This window comes from Peromyscus californicus, unplaced genomic scaffold (assembly GCF_007827085.1).
Source record: "Peromyscus californicus insignis strain IS unplaced genomic scaffold, ASM782708v3 Scaffold_5__1_contigs__length_169319896, whole genome shotgun sequence".
In the NCBI taxonomy this organism is placed as follows: domain Eukaryota; kingdom Metazoa; phylum Chordata; class Mammalia; order Rodentia; family Cricetidae; genus Peromyscus; species Peromyscus californicus.
In genome coordinates, this window is record NW_026294573.1 from 22296396 (window position 1) to 22316154 (window position 19759).

General features: G+C 46.5%; 1 protein-coding gene across 3 annotated transcripts; it reads right to left on the reverse strand.

The window, feature by feature from the left end:
- Positions 1–1094: 1094 nt before the first annotated feature.
- Taf12 (TATA-box binding protein associated factor 12) lies at positions 1095–18226 on the reverse strand. Of its 3 annotated transcripts, none has more exons than XM_052717578.1 (6): positions 18094–18226; positions 10436–10687; positions 8037–8114; positions 7186–7300; positions 4996–5084; positions 1095–4226 (listed from the first exon to the last, which is right to left on the reverse strand). In XM_052717578.1, exons 2-6 carry the CDS (start codon positions 10601–10603, stop codon positions 4191–4193), a joined length of 486 nt encoding a protein of 161 aa, XP_052573538.1. In that variant the 5' UTR covers positions 10604–10687; positions 18094–18226; the 3' UTR covers positions 1095–4190. The 3 variants fall into 3 exon arrangements, with proteins under 3 accessions (XP_052573538.1, XP_052573539.1, XP_052573540.1); XM_052717579.1 differs by having other exon boundaries at positions 18024–18154; XM_052717580.1 differs by lacking the exon at positions 18094–18226 and adding an exon at positions 11396–11642.
- Between the last annotated feature and the right edge of the window lie 1533 nt (positions 18227–19759).

Here is a 19759-nt window from a genome sequence, read left to right on the forward strand (position 1 = left end):
AATTTCAGCTGCTCAGTAGACTGAGGCAGGAAGATCTTGAGTTTGAGGCTAGTTTGGGCTCCAGAGGGAGACTCTTTCTCAAAGACCAGTGTTTGGGGTGTGTCTCAGTGGCCCAGCACTCATTTAACGTGAACAAAGACTCAGAGTTTAATTCATAACACTGCAAATAAACAAGTAAATAAATAATCAACTAAAATAGAGCAACAAAAATCTAACAAGAAATGTCACACAAAATAGCCTCGATCAAACTCCTCATCCTGGTTCATCTACAAATAATTTGCCACTAGCAGCCATGAACAAAGCCAGTTCCACAGAAGAGTCTTCAATATAGGTGATTCTTCATCGAATATTTTTGGCAAGATATTCTAAATGCCTTTTAAAATTTATTTATTTAGGCCAAGCATCTTGGTGCATGTCTTAAATCCCAGCACTTGGGAGGAAGGAGCTGATAGGATCTCTTCAAATTCAAGGGTAGCCTGGTCTACATAGTGAGTTCCAGGACAGCCAGGGCTGCATAGTGAGACCCTGTTTCAATCAAATAAAAGCAAAATTATTTATTTGGGGCTGGACAGACAACAAGCTCTTCCAGAGGACCTAAATTCAATTCCCAGCACCCACACAGCAGCTCACAGTCATCTCTAACTCTAGTTCCAGGGGATCTGATGGCCTCTTCTGTCCTCCATGGACACGGCATACACATGGTGCACGGACATTCAGGCAAAGACCCACACATGTATATTATGTATAGAAAATAAATATTTCTATTACTGTTTGCCTGTTTCTCTCCCTCCATCTTTACAGCTCTATGGATTGAACTTAGGTGGACAGGCTTGCATGGCAAACACTAGTCACTGAGCCATCCGGTCAGGCCTCAAATACCTTTTGAGAAACACCTTGTTCCTTTGGATGGCTCCACCTGCTCCACCGAGACGCCCAGCTTCTGGTTCCCGTTAGACCTTTCGGGGGAATGCTTGACACTGACATTCCATAACCTTCTTCTAGAGAGCCAAGGGTGCGTTGCCCCACTTCCCGTCGGTTGCATTATTTTTCCTGATGTCTATTCACCGAGAACAGAAACAGTTTCACCAGGTCTATCTTGGTGAACCAGTGAGTTTATTGGGCTTACTTAGAGGAGCGTGGGTGACCCCCAAACAGCTGTATCACTGAAAAGTCCCACCCCAACATGGTGACAATCTCTCCAAAGCAACAGGGATGGCGTTCCCCTTCAGCTGGCCTTCCACACTCTGTATTCTCCCCCAAAACCACATGTAGCTGGGGCGGAATTACATGCAGCTTGCTGGGAGACAGGTTAGAACCCTAGCTGAAGGTCCACTGACTCTCCTCAGTCCTTCCCTCTATGAGGGAACATTAACAGACAGGATCTTATGAGCGGCACTTGTAGACAGTCACAGCTGCTCTGAGGACGCTGGTGACAGCCTGCAAGGCTGATAGTGCACACCTGTAACCCCAGCCCTTGGGAGAGGGAGGCAGCTGGATCTTTAGCCATATACCAAATTCAGTTAGCAACCTGGGCTATAGGAGAGCCTGTCTCAAAAGGTACTAGGTACGCTACTTATCACCCAGCCTGCTGCCCTGGCAGTGTAGACAGTGTAGACAATAAACCTGTTTTATCTTTGTTTTTTTTGTCAAGATAACACCTAAACAATCAAGCTGGCAACCAGGGCTGGAGAGAGAGCTCAGTGCTCGTCGAGAAGGCAGGAGGACCTGAGCTGGACGCCCAGAGCCTGTATCAATGCTGGATGTGGTGGTACACCCTTGTAATCCCAGCGCTGGGGAGGGACAGACAGGAGACTCCCTGGGGCTCACTGGCCAGCTGCTCTACCCTAATTGGCGAGTTCAAGTCCATGGAGAGACCCAGTCTTACAGTGGGGCGATGACACACCCGAGGTTTTTCTTTGGCCTCCACAGACACACAAACATGCATGTATACACAGGTGGTATCAACCATGCCGTACTTAGAAGACAATGCTCCACAATGCTCCCTCCATGCCTTGTTCACACTGCAACAGTACCAGGGAGGCAGAACGGGCCATATCGTCTTGTCTACTGCAGTCTTTCAAGCGAATGTGGTAGAAGTCAAGAGCAGCCTGCTCCACACTGAAGCAAGGACTCCAGATGCCTGGGAGAGCAGGATGAAGCCACACACTGAGTCTGAGGGCTGCCCACTCCATGCCCCCTTTCTTCCATCTGTACGTACTCTCTGACCTTGTACCTTGTGTGGTTCCCATCTTGACGCAGTCTTTTTATTTTTTAATTCCTGGGATGGAAACCAGGACCTTGCTATATTAAGCGTGGGCTCTACCACTGAACTACATCCCTAGCTCCAGGTACACTGCCTTCTGGAGAGCACTGGGCCTTTGCACATTCCATTACTGTATAAAATGCTTCAATGGCTATTACTTCTGGACAAAGACCACTCTCGGGAACCTGAGACTCTCTCCCTCCTCCAGCTGTGACCCTAGCCTTTCTCGAATTTGCCGCCTCCTCTGATAGCGGCACACCGGGCTTGTTTTAATTCATTATCGTGGCTCTTGCCTAGTGGAGGCACAGCTTATAGAGACAGAACAGCCCTTCAACGTGCTGACAGGACAGTAACACCGAGACAGAAGAAGCCACCTACCTGTCACACAGCTGATCAAGAACTGACATCTTGTGAGTACCTCACTTCTGTCCATTGTACTTCCCCAATCCCCTTGTCCCTTTCTGTCAAGAGTCATTCCAGATTCCTTCTTGGCTGCCGGAGTCAGTGACTAGCTCCTATTAGGACAGCGTGGGAGCTTTCTGCTGATTGATGTCACTGACAGAGCATCCTCTGAGAGCATCTCTGGGGGCAGCAGGCTCTGGAGAAAGGAAATACCCTCCAAGATCCTCCTCCTGGTGCCAGGCCACAGGGTGAGCTCGGTGTCAGGTGTGACCAGTGAAGAAGCTGGCTGTCCTCTTGCAGACTTTCCAGGCCGACACCTCAGCCGAGACCAACAGCAACACCAGCATGGCCTTCGAGCTGCTCACCCAAGCGATCTACAAACTCCGTCCCATCGTGGACCAAGCCTCAGGAGGAGAGGTTCAAAGCAGGGACCAAAGGCTGATGCGCCTGTGCTGTGGCCCCTGGGCAGAAGGAAGGGCGGAAGGAAGGGCGGCCATCCTCCCCGGAGCCATGGACCCTTCACAATCCACAAGGACTGTGCTGGGCACGGGTCAGGACGATGCCGTGGAGGAACACTCTGTGGTCTAGATAGGCCTGCTTTCCTGTGAGGACAGAATCCCAGCAACAAGACTTTCCCCAAAGCTACTCACATCCTTCCTCAGTGCCAAGGATGAATATGATCTTTCATGAAGTTCCAGAAGAGGTCCCAAAGGGCTCTAGAAAGCCAGGTGTGATGATGCACACCTGTAATCTCAGCACACTGAGGGGTGGAGGCTGGAGGGCGAGTTCAAGGATAGCCTCAGCAATACATCAAATTTGAAACCAGCCTGGGCTACACAATAGCCTGCCTCAAAACACCAAAAAAAAAAAAAGAAGTCCCAGGGACACTGACATTATCAGAACTAGGATGCTTGTTTATTTTGGGGCTAGTTCACCCTGTCCTGTGGCAGAGAAACTGAACTCCAGCTCCGACTGCTGGTTCGTTCCTTTGGAGTAAAACTGAAAAACCTGTTTAACTGTAGGGATGGTGCCTGTGCTGCCACCTGCTGACGGCAGCGCTCCGGCCTTGCTGGTCCTCCCTGGCATTTCAAAGGCTCTCAGCTAGGCACCTGTGTCTCCAATTAATAAGTTCTTTATTCTGGAAAAACAAATCAAGTTCATATTCATAGAAACACTGACATTACAAAGTACGGGGACAGGGGAGGAGGCGACAGACCCTCTACAAACCTGCTAACACTGTCTCACCAACATGACCACACCACTCTGCCTACAGTCAGTCGTTTATAAGATAAACCACAGGGAAAGTCTCCTCCTTTGAGATGGCAGGGAAAGGGACCAGAAGTTGGGGTAGGAGGCTTTATTCTTTTGGCAGATCTTCTCAGTCATTATAGATATTGCTGCACTGTTAATAAAAAATATATGCTTCTCTGTAAAGCATTTAAAAAAAAAATCCAAGGATGAGATGGCTGAGGTCTCAGCTCAAGTATCTCCAAGTACATGTCGTCCATTCCCTGACTGTCCTGTGTTATTTCTTGGTTGTTTTCCGGATCAATGCCATTCTCTGAAAGCGGAGAGAAATAACAATTAACAGGCTCTGAGTCAAGAGATTTCTGGAATATCCATACACTGCTCGCAAGTAGCATGGTCTGCATCACAGGAGCAGCATGCAGGGCCCAGACAGTCACAGAGGCCACTGGGCCCATTTCACAGACTGAGAGACCGCACTGGCCAGCTGCACTTGCCATATTCACATGAAGCTCCCTTTCCCTGGAATAAGGCGAATTCTGTAGACCAGGCTGGCTTGGAACTCAGAGATCTGTCTGACTCCATAGGGCTGAGATTACAGCCATGCACAACCATAAAAATCAGGGCACCCAGTTAGATTACAACAGAGAGGATGCCAAGCTTGTCAAGATGAGGCCAGTGACCCGGTTGAACTAAAGACAAGGGATCCCTGGTTCTCTATCGGAAATTATGTCAAGAAGGGCAGAGGACAGATGCTAACACGGGACACAACCCAGAATATCGGGCAGAAGAGCCTGGGTACCTCTCAGCACAAACCTGGCATACTTTTTTCTCTGACCTGGTGGTGTATGGTATTCAAACTGGCTTTCACTAAGGTGTGGGAGCAGGTGGGCATGCCCATAGAAGCCCTGGAAACCTGTCAGGGCTGAGAGGAAAACTGAAAGCCCCCATGTAGCAGCCCAGCACCAGGGGAGCTGTCACTGTGCTGCCTCTGACCTCTGGTGCAGGGAAGCCGACTGTACAGGGACTGAGACTCCTGGACCACAGCTGTGTGTCCCCCCTCCCTGGTGTCCTGGGTTTCTCACCTGTTTGTGAGCTTCTGTGGTGCAAGCTTTCTTGTAGGGTCGAATTTCCTCAGAGCCAAATCCTGGGATCCACATGTTCCACTGGCGCTCTGCAAGGAATACAGGAGCAGAGCTGAGGCTGCAGCTAGAAGGCAGTGCGGCTGCAGGCAAGTGGCAGAGGCAACCCTGGGCACCCACTGGACAGCATATAGCTTCTGCAAGGTTTCCTTACTGGGCTTAGTGCACACTGGGCAAACACTCTACCACTGAGCTATATCCCCCAAGTCCATGAACCCTTTCAATGTTAAATTTCTAAAATTTTATTTATTAAGATTTATTTATTTTATGTGCATAAGTGTTTTGCCTGCATGTATGTATGTGTACCACGTGCAAGCTTGTATACAAGGAGGCCAGAAGGGGGTGCTGGAGTTGAAGATGGTTAGGAGCCACCATGTAGGCTCTGGGAGCCAACTGGAGTCCTCAGGAACAGTGTCTAGTGCTCTTAACCACCAAGCCATCTCTCTAGCATCTGTTTTTATTTTTTTTTATTTTTTAAGGCAAAGTTTGATATGCACCCTAGACCAGAACTGAACTCACAGTGATCTGCCTGTGCTAGCCTCTTTTTTGGGGGGGGAGGCATTCATTTTTTTTTTTTTTTGGTGGGGGGCGTTCAAGACAGGGTTTATCTATGTAGCCCTGGCTGTCCTGGAATTCTGTAGCCAGGCTGGCGTGGAACTCAGAGATCTGCCTGCCTCTGCCTCCTGGGTGCTGGGACTAAAGGCATGCACCACCACAGCCCGGCCCTGTGCTAGCCTTTAAGTGCTGGAATTATGGGCCCAAGACACCACACTGCTACTGGCTATCTTACTCCTTATGTTTTTAAATTTTTTATTACATTTTTATCGATTTTATTTTTAGTCAGGCATGGTTACACATGATTTTAGTCCCAGCACTAGGGAAGCAGAGGCAGGTGGATCTCTGTGAGCTCCAGGACAGCCAGGGCTACAAGGTAAGAACCTTCCTAAAAAAGAAAAAAGGGTGCACTCACACACACACACACACACACACACACACACACACACATACACACACACACATAGAGTCACATTCAGAAGGATTTACACAGATACTATTATTCTTTTATGAATTTTACCCTATCTTCATATTTAGCAAACATGAGATTACTTTAAAATAAAAAAAATAGTCATTAAGTACAGTATGACAGGCGTAAATAACCATCTGGTTCCTAGTTTATCCCTAGCTGTATACACATGGCTCTTTATACTCCATTACTGTCCCCATAGCACAGAAAACAGGATTTATTTCATAAAATTTATCTTACTCTGAACAGACCAACTACTTAAAACAAACTGAAGTTGTATGTGTTACATATGTATGTATGTATGTATGTGTGTGCACAAGTGTACACGCCCCTGTGTATCTGGGGGCCAGAGGACATCTGGTGTCCTCCTTTATAACTCTTCACCTTCTTCCGAGACCGTATGTCACTGAACCTGAGACACACTCTTTTCTAGCAAGGCTGGTAGTCAGCAAGCCCCAGCCATCCTCCTGTCTGTCTGACTCCATAGGGCTGAGATTACAGGCATTATGTGGGTGTTGGGAACCCAAATCAGATCAATTATTCATCCATAGCAAGTGCTCCTAACTACTGAGCCATCTCCTTGGGCCCCAAACAAAAATTTAGTGATTTTATCATTTTACACACACACACACACAGTCCTGGATCTCACTCTGTAGACCAGACTGGCCTTGAACTCACAGAGATCTGCCTGGCTCTGCCTCTGAGTGCTGGAATTACAGGCATGCACCACCACCGCCTGGCATCATTATATGTTACATTTAATGCATACAAATATTATGTGACTAACTCATGTTTAGTTGTAGAATGTGCAATTTTTTTCCAGTTTATGAACATAATATGTAATTCTCACAGTTACCTGCAGAGAAGACATTTCCAACCTCACTTTATGAATAGGGAGACAGACTCTCAGAAATCAAACAGAAAGGATAAAGTGGTCCAGAGGCATCCCCTACCACAAAGGCTTCCTCTCTTATATTAGGCCCTGCTTCTGAATGGTAAATCCTAGGCCTAAAGGTCTGGTCCAAGCATGAGGGTTTCTCTGACATCTGCCCTGACAGTGCTCACAGACTAGTCATGGAGATACTTCAAGGAGAAATGAGACCACATACCTAGATGCAGCTGGACATCTTTCACCTCTAGGGTGCTAGACTTGCGATGCCGAGCAAGCTGGCAGGCCGCTGTCACCACACTCTCGATGAAATCATCGGCGATCTGCAGCAACATCTGGAGAGGGAAGTGGGGAGAAGAACCATGCCACTGGCAGGGCAGGCTCCTGTTTTGGGACAACTGTGTGCTCCTGCATCACATGTTTAGTAGACAGCTTTTCTCTGTGTAGCTCTGGTTGTCCTGGAACTCACTCTATAGACCAGGCTGGCCTCAAACTCAGAGATCTGCCCGCCTCTGCCTCCCTAGTGCTAGGATTAAAGGTGTGCACCACCACCACCACCACCACCACCACCACCACCACCACCACCGCCGCCGCCGCCGCCGCCGCCCAACTTTGTCCCTAATCTTTAAAGGAAGACAATGAGACTAAGACTAACCTGCTCATGGCTGTGCAACCAGAGAGCAGGAGAGATGAGATTCAGCCTTCAGGGTCAAGTTGTAATCCTGAAGTCTTTTTATTTTTATCTATTACTTAAATCTCTCTCTCTCTCTCTCTCTCTCTCTCTCTCTCTCTCTCTCTCTCTCTCTCTCTCTCTCTCTCTCTCTCTAATATGTATGGATGTTTTGCCTGCATGCACATCTGTGCCTGGTGTCTGTGGAGGCTAGAAGGTGTCAGATCTCCTCAAGCTAGAGTTACAGACAGTTGTGAGCTGCCATGTGGGTGCTGGGAATTGAACCCGGGTTCTCTGGAAAAGCAACTAGTGCTCTTAACCCCTGAGCCATCTTCCCAGCCCCACAGTCTCCACTCTTAACTACCATGCTGTATCATCTTTGGGACCCAAATCCACCTTACCTCCTCCACATCTTCATCCAGCTGCTCATTAGGATCCACTTCTCTGACTAAATCTTGTAATTTCTTCTTGGTCAATACCTAAAGTGGATTTGGGGGAGAGTTCTCATAAGTATTGACCTCATTACTCTCTAAAGATAGGCTGTCAAGTTGTTGAGTTTAGTTCTAGCTCCCAGACAACCCTACCTGGTGGTACAACTGCCAAAGTATACTCAAGGGAACGAGGCAGGGGCAGTTCAGAAGGGAAAAGGGGAGAGGAGTTTGGAGTTGAGGTCAGCATCTAGTTGCCAGACAGTTGATTCGGTTTTATCCTTCTCACTCTTCTTCCCTGCTCTGCAGAGAGCAGTCCACATTCTCTGCTCACCACACACTGTATCCTTGGCATCTGCTGCCTTTCCACATGTCCTTTCTTCTTCCTAAATGCTCAGGTCATGGTTCTCCTTTCTGAGAGGACTCCTAGTCCACCCAGGTAAAAGGACCCACGCCCCTCTTCCCCCTCTTCGGCTCTTCTGTCCTCTGGCACTGTGCAGATTTGTAAACCTGCCCATATCTGATTTAAAAGGCTAACAGGTTGAGACAGGTGTGGTGGCCCACACCTTTAATCCCAGCACTTGGGAGACAGAGGCAGGCAGATTCTGAGTTCAAGGCCTACAGAGTGAGTTCTAGGATAGCCAGAGCTACACAGAGAAACATCCCCACCCAAGAAAAAAAGGTTGCTGCGCGGTGGTGAGTTCAAGGCCAGCCTGGTCTACAGAGTGAGTTCCAGGCAGGCTCCAAAGCTACACAGAGAAACCCTGTCTCAAAAAACAAACAAACAGCCGGGCGGTGGTGGCGCACGCCTTTAATCCCAGCACTCGGGAGGCAGAGCCAGGCGGATCTCTGTGAGTTCGAGGCCAGCCTGGGCTACCAAGTGAGTCCCAGGAAAGGCGCAAAGCTACACAGAGAAACCCTGTCTCGAAAAACCAAAAAAAACAAACAAACAAAAACAAAAACAAAACAAAAAAAACAAACAAACAAAACAAAGAACGCAAAACACAATATTCAGCAAATAAAATGAAACAAATATCTGTGCTTTTGTGTCCTCCCACCCCTTTCTGTGAGACAGAGCATCACTATGTAGACCAGGCTGTCCTGGAACTTACTATGTAGACCAGGCTGCCTCTGCCTCCCAAGTGCTGGGATTAATGGCTTCTCTTTACAGTTATTTAGGGGTGAGTGAGGAGGGTGTGTGTGTGTGTGTGTGTGTGTGTGTGTGTGTGTGCAATTGACAGCATACATATATGGAAGTATGTTTTGTAGCAGAGGATGAGGACCTGCTGAAGGTGTGAGCCATCTTGCTCTTCTATGGTGGCCTCCATAGTCAAGCCAGGCTGGGGTCTGCTCAGCCAACCCTCCCACAAGCAGCTCAGCTAGTCCTCCCCTTGAATGTCTCCTCACCCACCCTATTCAGCCTGCAAGATCCTAGGCAAAGGATTTGCCTTCTTTCTGTTTTTGTCTCTCTTTTGTTTTTTCAAGACAGGGTTTCCCTGCGCAGCCCTGGCTGTCCTGGAACTCACTCTGCAGACCAGGCTGGCCTGCCTCACAGATCTGCCTGCCTCTGCCTCCCAGCTTTATATTTCTTTTCTTGTTGCTCTGGAAGGTGGGATCAGGGTCATAGGTACAAAGAGGGGAACAGATTTCAGAATCACTGAAGAAATTAATGGCAGCAGTAAGATAAACTACAAGAAGGAACAACTGAACACTCTTATTTTAGGAATAAGGAGCCCATGTATTATATAGATAACTCATAAAATATCTGTCATTGCTGAGTGTAGTGGCTCACGCCTGTAATCCTAACCCTTGGGAGGATGAGGCAAGAAGACTGCCCAGGACTTTGATGCTGCCTGGGGCTACATCTTTGAGTCCCAGTCACCCTGGGCTATACTAAAACACTAGCTCAACAAAATAAGACCAAAACCCCAGCCACCTGCCCTATGAAGGTTTGTTATTACATGTGTTTATATGGATATACACACACACACAGAGTCATATATAACAGAGTAAAAATTGATATTGTAGACAATTCAATAAAAATGCTATTCCAGAGGGGAAAGACCTTTTTCTTTATTTTATTCTATTTTTTGTTTGTTTATTTTATTTTATTTTATTTTTTTGAGGCAGGGTTTCTCTGTATAGCTTTGGCTGTCCTAGAACTCACTTTGTAGACCAGACTGGCTTAAAATCACAGAGATCGACCAACCTCTGCCTCCCAAGTGCTAGGATTAAACTCATGGGTCATCACTGCCCGGCTTGGGAAAGACCTTTTTCAACAGAGAGAAAGAGCACCCGTTATGTCCACCCCTGTACAGATTACAGGTCCAAACGAGAGAGAAGGGCTATAGAGAAGGAAAGCTAAGAGGTACCTGATTGTTTTCAGGGCTAAGCCGACCGCCTGCCCCAGGAGTGCCTGGTATCTTTACCACAGTGGTGCTATTGGCCATGGAGCCTTGTGGAGGGGTGCTGGCCGGCTCTGGTTTTATAGATGAGAAATTGGAGAGGTTGATTAGGGCTGAGGGGCCAAACTGGTTCATAATCTGCCGAGCTTTGGACTTCAGCTCATAGAGTTTATCAAGATCCTGCTTCTTTTTGGAGCTGTGAGGACCAAGGCCAATCAACTGGAGAGGGAAACAGAGACATCAGAATTACTCCAGGACACCTGCAGTAATGATGTTTTAACAGGAGATCTGTCATTGAGTCTTCAGTGCATCCAGGAGGGCGATTACTTGATTTTGACATTAAAATGGAAGGAATGAAGAATGTTCATTGCTCTCACTTGGTTTTAGAAACCATCTTGTCTCCAAAATCGAAATGAAATACTTCACAAAATTGAAATAGGGAAAAAAGTAAATGAAACGAGGAATCTTATTTACAAAAATAAGCTAGAATAAGCAAGACATTTTTGAGGAATTCATACAAGCAGACACACCACTAAGTACTTACATGCATCATTTTTTAAGTATGAAATAATGTTAAATTCAAATAAACAGCACAATCACATATTTAAAGCTCAGTCACAAAGCTTAAGAAAACCATTAGTTCATTTTCAAAACATGTTGAAGCATTTCAAAACATGCTTTAGTCCAAGGTAGGGCTCTGCCCAATAAACACAACTTTTAGCACCTGTTAAAAGCTCTGCTTTACCATAAAAAGCTTTTTTCCCTTTGTGTTTTAGCAATCTCCAAGACATGCTGAGACTGTCACCTGAAGCAGCTGCAGGTCCTAAATCTCAGAGCCCTGGGGCTGACTCTGTGAACACTGGCTGTGGTGTCAAGACCAGAAGCACATTCACCAAGTTCTGCCCACAGTGGCCTCAGTTTACTTACTGCTATCTGAGTGTCTAGATCTTTAATGACATCAGCAACAGCTGTAAGCCCGGAGTAATGAGAGGCAGCCATTTTCAAAAGCTACCTGTAAACAAATAACTAGCATCAAGTACCACCCCCAGCTACAGAAATATTCCAGTTGTGTGGTATGGGGCAACTTCATCAACCAGGATCCAGCTGAAGGTGCAACTCAGTGCTCGAGTTTGCCCAGTAGGTGTGAGGCCCTGGGCTTCGGACTGCATCAGTACAGTACTGTCAAGTCAGGGTGGCAAATCAGGTGGTGGTGGCGGTGGCGGCGGCGGCGGCGGCGGCGGCGGCGGCGGCGGCGGCGCACGCCTTTAATCTCGGCACTTGGGCGGCAGAGGCAGATGGATCTCTGTGAGTTCGAGGACATCCTGGTCTACAAAGTGAGTTCCAGGACAGTCAGAGCTGCTATACAGAGAAACCCCATCTCCAAAATACAAAAAAAAAAAAAGAAAGAAAGCTCTGCCTCTCCTGTTCTCTACCTCTACTCATCCCACAAGCAAATACACTCAAAACATGTCTGCAGCTGGGTGGTAACAGAACTCACTCTATTGACCAGCATGTATTTGACCAGGCTGCAGAGGATTAAAGGTGTGCTCCATCATACCCAGCAGCAAAAATCAGTATATTAAAGTTTTGTGCATCTTAGTATTAACTCAATATGCTACCCATGTATTATAACCATTATCTTTCTGTTTTATTTCTTATTTTTCGTTATTGTTGTTTGTTTTTAGATAGGGTCTCATTATGTACCCCAGGTTGCCCTGGAATTTACTATGGGACAACTGAACTCATGGACCATCTTCCTGCTTTAGACAGGCCAGCACCACCAGACCGAGCTCTTTTCTGAGACAGTCTTGTTACAGACCCTTGGTTAGCTCAGCACTTGCTAGTAGTCTAAATTGGCTTTGAATTTGGGATGATTCTCCTGCCTCATCCCTCCCCACTCCAAGTGTTGAGATTACAGATGTGGACCATCATGCCTGTGTGATGATATATTGTGCACCCCAATAAAGCTTAGTTGAAAGATCAGAGAAACAGTACAAGCCAGCCACCTTCTTACCTCTAGGAAATCCTCAGTCTCAAGAGAGTGAGTTCCTGTTTCCTCACACCTTACATACCTTTCTCTGCCCAGACATCACTTTCTGGGATTAAAGGTGTGTGCCACCACTGCCTGGCCTCTATGTCTAATCTAGTGGCTGTCCTCTTATTCTCCAGATAAGCTTTATTGGGGTACACAATATATCACATACCTGACTTCTGTAATTGTTTTTACAACTACAGAATTTTCTATTGTATTTATTTCTTTTGTTACGTTGTGTCATAGTGAATATCAAGGTCTGAGGACAACTTGGAGTTCATTCTCTCATTTCACGATGTTGGTCAAACTTAAATAAGGTTATGATCGGCAGCAAGCACTTTTTTTGTTGTTGTTTTGTTTTGGGGGTTTATTATTTATTTATTTATTTATTTTGAGGCAGGGTTTCTCTGTGTAGCTTTGGAGCCTGTCCTGGAACTCGCTGTGTAGACCAGGCTGGCCTCGAACTCACAGAGAGTCACCTGCTTCTGCCTGACAAGTGCTGGATTAAAGGCGTGCACCACCACTGCATGCAGCAAGCACTTATCCTGAGGCATCTCACTGGCCCTAATGATGGGAGTTGTTTTTGAGGATTTTTTATTTATTTTTTGTTTGTTTGTTTTTAAGGAAGAGACTGGATATTTAAATCAGGGTAGGATATTTTGCCTAGTATGTATGAGGCTATGGGTTTGATCTTCCGCACAGGGATGGACGGAGAGAGGAAGATGGCTGCAATCCCAGCTACTTGGAAAAGCAGGCAGTAACATCACTTGGGCCCAGCTGTTCGAGGGTAGCCTGGGCCACAATGTAAGACTCCATCTCAAAGAACAAAAATAAATATCTGGGCATGAGGGTGAATGTCTATAATCCCAGCACTTTTGAGGTAGTGGCAGGAAGATGTTCAAGGTAATATTGAGCTACATAGTCAGGTCAAGGCTAGCCTGGGCTACATGAGGCAGTGTAAAAACAAAAGGACCAAGAAAATAATAAAGGGAAGAATGAATTGAAAATGGTAACAGCACTGACGTGCCTTTAATCCCGGCACTTGGGAGGCAGACGCAGGCAGATCTCTGTGAGTTCAAGGCCAGCCTGGTCTACAGATGGAATTCCAGGACAGCCAGAGCTGTTACACAGAAAAACCCTGTCTCAGGGGATAAAAAAAAAATGGGGTGGGGATGATAACAGCAAATAGTTTGCAGGAGTCTTGTAGGGGGCACCGTGGGAAAACCAAGTCAGGTGAGCGAGGTGCTAGCCTTGACCCTGGTTCTACACCTGTTTTAGCAGCTGACCCAGTGCAAATTCTAAAGTACCTTCAAGCTTCAACAATGGAGTCCGTATGTGAATATTTCAGAATGTATTCTCTCTACCACACCTGTTTGACAGTGCAGAACACAAGTTGCTGATGTTGAGTTAGCAATGCATCGGTTGGTAGACTGCTTGCCTAGCATACGTGATGCCCTGGGTTGGATACCCAGTACCACATAGACTTGGTATAGTGGCATATGCCTGTAATTCCCAGCACTCACAGGATCAGGAATTCAGTCATCCTAGGCTACACAGAGTTTGAGGCCAGACTGGGCTAGTGACCCTGTCTCAGAAAACAAGATTGCAGGGGGCTGGAGAGGTGGCTCAGTGATTCATAACCACCCAAACTCCCACTACCAGGGGGATCTGACTCCTCTGGTCTCTAGAGGCACCTGCACTCACCCACACACACACACAATTCAAATAATTAAAAAAGAAAATAAAGCCGGGCGGTGGTGGCACAAGCCTTTAATCCCAGCACTCAGGAGGCAGAGGCAGGCGGATCTCTGTGAGTTCGAGGCCAGTCTGGTTTCCAAAGTGAGTTCCAGGAAAGACGCAAAGCTGCACAGAGAAACCCTGTCTCGAAAAACCAAAAAAAAAAAAAAAAAAAAAGAAAAAAAGAAAAGAAAATTGAACTATTTTGTAAATACAGGTAAGAATGCCAACTCATCAAAAAATTGTCACTAATTAAATTACTTATTATTATTAAATTAATAAGCTGGGCATTGTAGTGCATACCTGTAGCCCCAGCATTCAGGAAACTAAGGCAAAGAGATTGAATATAACTTTGAGGCTAATCTGAGTTATACAGAGAGATCTTATCTTAAAAAGACAACTCATCCCCCCATTATACTTAACAAGATGGTGATAGGGGCTTGCTTTCTCTCATAATTTGGTATAAATAAATTCTGATCACTTTATGCAAGCGTTTGAAAATAGTACCAGGAGCTGGAGAGATGAGTCACTTGTTGCTGCAGAGACACCCTGTCTCAAAAAACTGGGGTGTGGGGGTGGGGTGGGAGGGGCACTTGCTGCTCTTGCACAGGACCCGGCTTCAGTCCCAAGCACCCACACAGTGGCTCACAACCCAGTGCCCAGGATCCAATGCCCTTTCAGAATTCTTACAGAACCTGGTACATGTATATGTAAACATATATTGTGACAGAACATTCATACACATTAAAAAAAAAAATAAACATCTAGGTGTGGTGGTGTATTCCTTTACTCCCAGCATTTAGGAGGCAGGAGCAAGTAGATCTCTGAGTTAGAGGCCAGCCTGATCTTCACAGAGTTCCAGGAAGGCCAGGACTTGGAGATACCCTGTCTCAATACCCCTTCCCAATAATGAAAAAATAAATATATAAGTAAGTAAATCTTTAAAAAAAAAAAAATAGTGCCAGGAGCGTTGACTTCCCAAATCAACTTTATGGGTCTTTCTCTGTGGGCCTGGTGTGTGTCTCCTCAATGTTAATGAAAGCCTTAAACAAATAATAGTACCTAAGCCCAGCAGTCAGGAGGCAGAGGCAGGCAGATCTCTGAGTCTGCCTGGTCTACAAAGTGAATTCCAAGATAGCAAGGATAAAACAGAGAAACCCTGTCTTGAAAAAAAAAAAAAAAGTATCAGCTAAGCTACTGAGAAAATAATACCTTTAAGTATGTTAACCTAATTTTCTTTTTCTTAAAAAACAAAACAAAGAAAAACAAAAAATAGACCCACCACTCAATGGTGGCCCACGCCATTAGTCTCAGCAACCAGGAGGCAGAGGCAGTGGATCTCTGTGAGTTCCAAGACAGCCAGGGCTACACAGAGAAACCCTGTCTCGAAAAACCAAAACAAACCAACCAACAAACCAAAAAACCCAAACCTTGTTTTCCTTTATTTATTTATTTAGTGTGTCTGTGCACATGTGGTCAGAGGATCATTCTAAGAGTTGGTTTACTCCTTCTACTTTGCAGGACTCAGGGATCAGCCTTAGTGACAATCACCTTTACATCTCTACTAACTTTTTCTTTCGAGACACATTAAGTTGACATTGAACTCTGGATCTTCCTGCTTCCACCTCCAAAACAATGGGATTGCAGGCAAGCACCATGACACCTGGCTATGTTAGCCCAAGTGTCCACAACATCTAGTGCATGCTAGCAATTAACTGGAAAGTTAATCTCATGTAGCCCTGATTTTCAAAAAATTAAATACATCTTACTTTATTGTACGGAAAGAGTCTATAAATGTTCCTTTTCTTTTTTCTACCTTGAATGTCTATGCTTCTGTGAAAATACAGGAATTAGATCTCAACTACTACACTACAGAAGTCTCTTAGAAGTTACAGTCTTTGACACTAAAAAGAGTTAAGAAGGAGATGAGGAAGCTGGGTGTAGCGGTGCAGCCTATAACCCCAGCACTCAGGAGGCAGAGGCAGGTGGATCTCTTGAATTTGAGGCCAGCCTGGTCTACAGAGCAATTTCCAGGCTAGGGGGAGCTAAATGGTTGGGGAAGGAGAAGGGAAGGAGGAGAGGCGTGCTTTCTTTCATTCAGTGGCAGGCTCTGTATACCTATTCTATTTTGTTGACATGCAAACTAGACATGGAAGGAAATCCACTCAGAAAAGTTCAAGGATGTTTTAGAGGCACATCTGGGGCTAAATCATTCAGTCCTATGCCATTTAAGGCAAAGTTCTTAGCCTCTTTGGACACACTCACATGTACAATAGAGCTAACAATACTTAATGTGGAGCTGTGATAAGGAAGTGATGGAATACTGGCAAGTGCTTCAATTGCTGGGCGGTCGTGGTACACTCCTTTAATGCCAGCACTGGGGAAGCAGAGGCAGGCGGATCTCTGCGAGTTCGAGGCCAGCCTGGTCTACAGAGTGAGATCCAAGACAGCCAGGAATACACAGAGAAACTCGAAAACAAGTGCTCAAGTTGTGCCTGATTCATCTGAGGAGGTTTTAGTCACAGATATTATGAAGGGAAAGGGCTGGGTCCAAGGCACTCTTCTAAGAATGTTCCTGCTAAAAATACAGGCCACACTTATTTGTAACTTTCTCAACAACTTACTGAAAAATAAATAAGATGCATTTCACTTAAAGGTTCGCTCACTTCCTCACTTGTGACATTTACTGTATCTTACGTCGATGCCATAATAGTAATCAAAGTATTAGAATCTGTAAAAATGCTCCTTCCGAGTCTGAGGGTAGAGATTCTAAAAGCATTTATTCAAGTAATTTGAACCAAACATCTCTTAATTGCTGCACATATAAGAGTACTGAATAACCTAAGAACTGGCTCACCGTGACCCTAATCTTTCTTTGGACCCTCCTTTCCTTTAAAAGAACTCAAAGTGATCTTTTGCTGCCCTTCCACCTATGACAGTTTGCTTGTGGTACAGGGATCTGTGCCCAATAGGGCTGAATGGAATGGGGCTTAAGGCACTTATCAAGTATATAACTGAATTCAAACTGTTTCCAACTTCACATCCAGTTGACAATATTGAAGAAGAAAAACGAAGATGTTTCATATGGGTTTTCTAGTATCTGCCACAAGAAAAGCCTAACTGCAAAAAGCCAAATAGGCAGCGCCAAGAAGTCTTCCCCCGAATATACCTTTTATCACTCTGGGTACAGAGAACAGATCGCTGAATCTTTTCAAACCTCTTTCCCTTAGGGGCTGATTTCCCAACCACGACCCCTTAGATCCTCCACTTTTAAGAGCTCGGGTCCTCACAGCCCTGTCCCTTCAGGAACTCTTAGTCCGAAAGCCCCGATTCCGTCCCAAAGTAGACCCAGTCCTCACTGCCCGTTTCTATTCCCTCCCAAATTCAAGTCTTCTCTGCTCGCGTCTGTCTCTCCGGTTCCTAAGTCTTTGCTGCCCTGTTTCTGAATCCTTAGGAGCTGGGACTTTGCTGTCCCGCTTCTGTCTCTTAGGAGCCCGAGTCCTCTCGCTGCTCCACTTTTACCTCTCTGGAGCCCGTGTCTTCAAACCCCGTTTCGACCCTACCCTCGCCTCCTAAAAAGTACGATCCTCACCATCCTGTCCCTCTCAAACGGCTTTCCCTCAGATGCTGCAGAACTCACAAACGTCCTCGTTCCCTAAGTCTCGTTCAGAGCCCGAGTCCCCAACAGCCGCTGCTCCTGCGAGCCCGAACCCCTCAAGCCCCGTCCCAAGAGCTTGGCTCCTCACAGCCCCGTCTCTTCCACAACCTAGTTCTTCCAGCACTGACCCGCTGTGGGTCTGGGTCCTGACGCCCTCCTCCCGCTCTTCGTCCTCCACTGCCAGGGCCCAAGACTCACAGGCAGCAGCGTCTATCTCCCCATGATATGCGGAGACTGCCCCAGTGAAGCTTTCGTCTCAGCAGCCGGTCCGACTGCGCGGCCCTCCCCAAGCACTTCCGGCACCGCTCCCCGCCTCCAACCCGGAAACGCGCGGCTCTTCCGGCCGCCGGGCGCGCGCCTTGCCTTGCGCAGGCGCAGACTTCAACACGTGGTTGAGCTGTGAGGCTGGCGCTGGATTCAGCGAGCTGGTCGTGCTTTCTGCTGCGTGCGGCTGGTGGCTGGCGTGGGCGAGCTCTGCGTCTCCTACCTCGGCGTGAATCCCTGCCCCAGCTGTTTCTTTCCGACTCCTATCTTTCACTAGCGTGACCGGTAATCGACGGCCTCGGATGGCTTCCAGGTCGCCATTTTTGGTTGGTGCCTTTGTCGTGCTATGATGATGGGACCGCAATTCCGTATAGATACCATGCGACTCCCAACAGGGGAGTTGGCAGCACGAGAACTTGGGGACTAGAAAGGCTGGTTGTGCCCGTTAAATTGTAGTTTAATAACGATGAGCGAGAGCTATCTGTGAGGAACTGGAACCAGTTCCTCTTTGCAGTATGTCATGTAATCGTGGAGGAAACTTGCGTGAAATTTACCAAGATTCTACCTTAGAGACGCAGGGTTTCAGCTTGAACTGAGAATTCTCACTCCAAAGCCTGGACTGGTCCTGTAACAACAATTAAGCTCTGAGCTTTGAGGTTCTTTTTAATCCATTAAATGCTTGGTGGCAACTTTTTTTTTTTTTAATCCTATTCCAAGTATGCTAGGCATGTAAGCAACACGCGGTTTCAACATCTGGCAGGGTTCTCAGTAAAATGGAGACCCCACAAACAAATGTATAGAAGACGTCCCCGTCCGCAGGAATCAGGAAGATCTTCCCAGATTGGTTCCCTGTCTTTATCTTTCCATCCTTATTTTACCAGTCTCATCCAAAGTGCTGGATGCAAGGGCTTAGTTACCATTAAGTGGCAAACTGTCTGTAGCTTTCTTTCTTTTTTTTAAATTTTGTATGTATGAGTGTTTTGTCTGCATTTTTATATGTGCATACCTAGTGCACAAAGAGGTCAGAAGAGGGTAGCTGAAGCCTTGGAATTGAAGTTATAGATGGTTGTGAGCCACCCTGTGGCTGCTGAGATTGAACCCCCGGAGCCTCTGCTGGAGCAAGTGCTCCGAACCATTAAGCCATTTCTCCAGCCCTACCCTTATTTTTCTATCATAGTCTTTAGAGTTTGGCACACCAGGTTTTGTCGTTGAATTTCTGCATTTACTAACCCCCCCCTTTTTTTTTTTTTTTTTTTGGTTTTCCGAGACAGGGTTCCTCTGTGTAGCTTTGCACCTTTCCTGGAACTCACTTGGTAGCCCAGGCTGGCCTCGAACTCACAGAGATCCGCCTGGCTCTGCCTCCCGAGTGCTGGGATTAAAGGCGTGTGCCACCACCGCCCGGCTTTTTTTTTTTTTTTTTTTTTTTGCTGTGTGCCGGGTACATACTGTTGGGTAAGACAGACACCCTTGTCCTTAAGAGTTTTGTGCAGGCAGGTGCACAAAAGGTTAAGAATATAAATAAGTTAATGCTTATCTGAAGCCGGGCAGTGGTGGCCCACGCCTTTAATCCCAGCACTTGGGAGGCAGAGCCAGGCGGATC

Bases quoted from the DNA above. Each gene is read 5' to 3' on its own strand.
- Taf12 (XM_052717580.1), bottom strand. From the start codon at position 11,467: ATGGCTGCCTCTCATTACTCCGGGCTTACAGCTGTTGCTGATGTCATT. The intron at 7,301-8,036 runs GTAAGGTGGATT...TTCCCTCTCCAG, and splicing joins TGGATGAAGATGTGGAGGAG to ATGTTGCTGCAGATCGCCGA. The intron at 4,227-4,995 runs GTGAGAAACCCA...CTCCGCTTTCAG, and splicing joins CCACAGAAGCTCACAAACAG to AGAATGGCATTGATCCGGAA.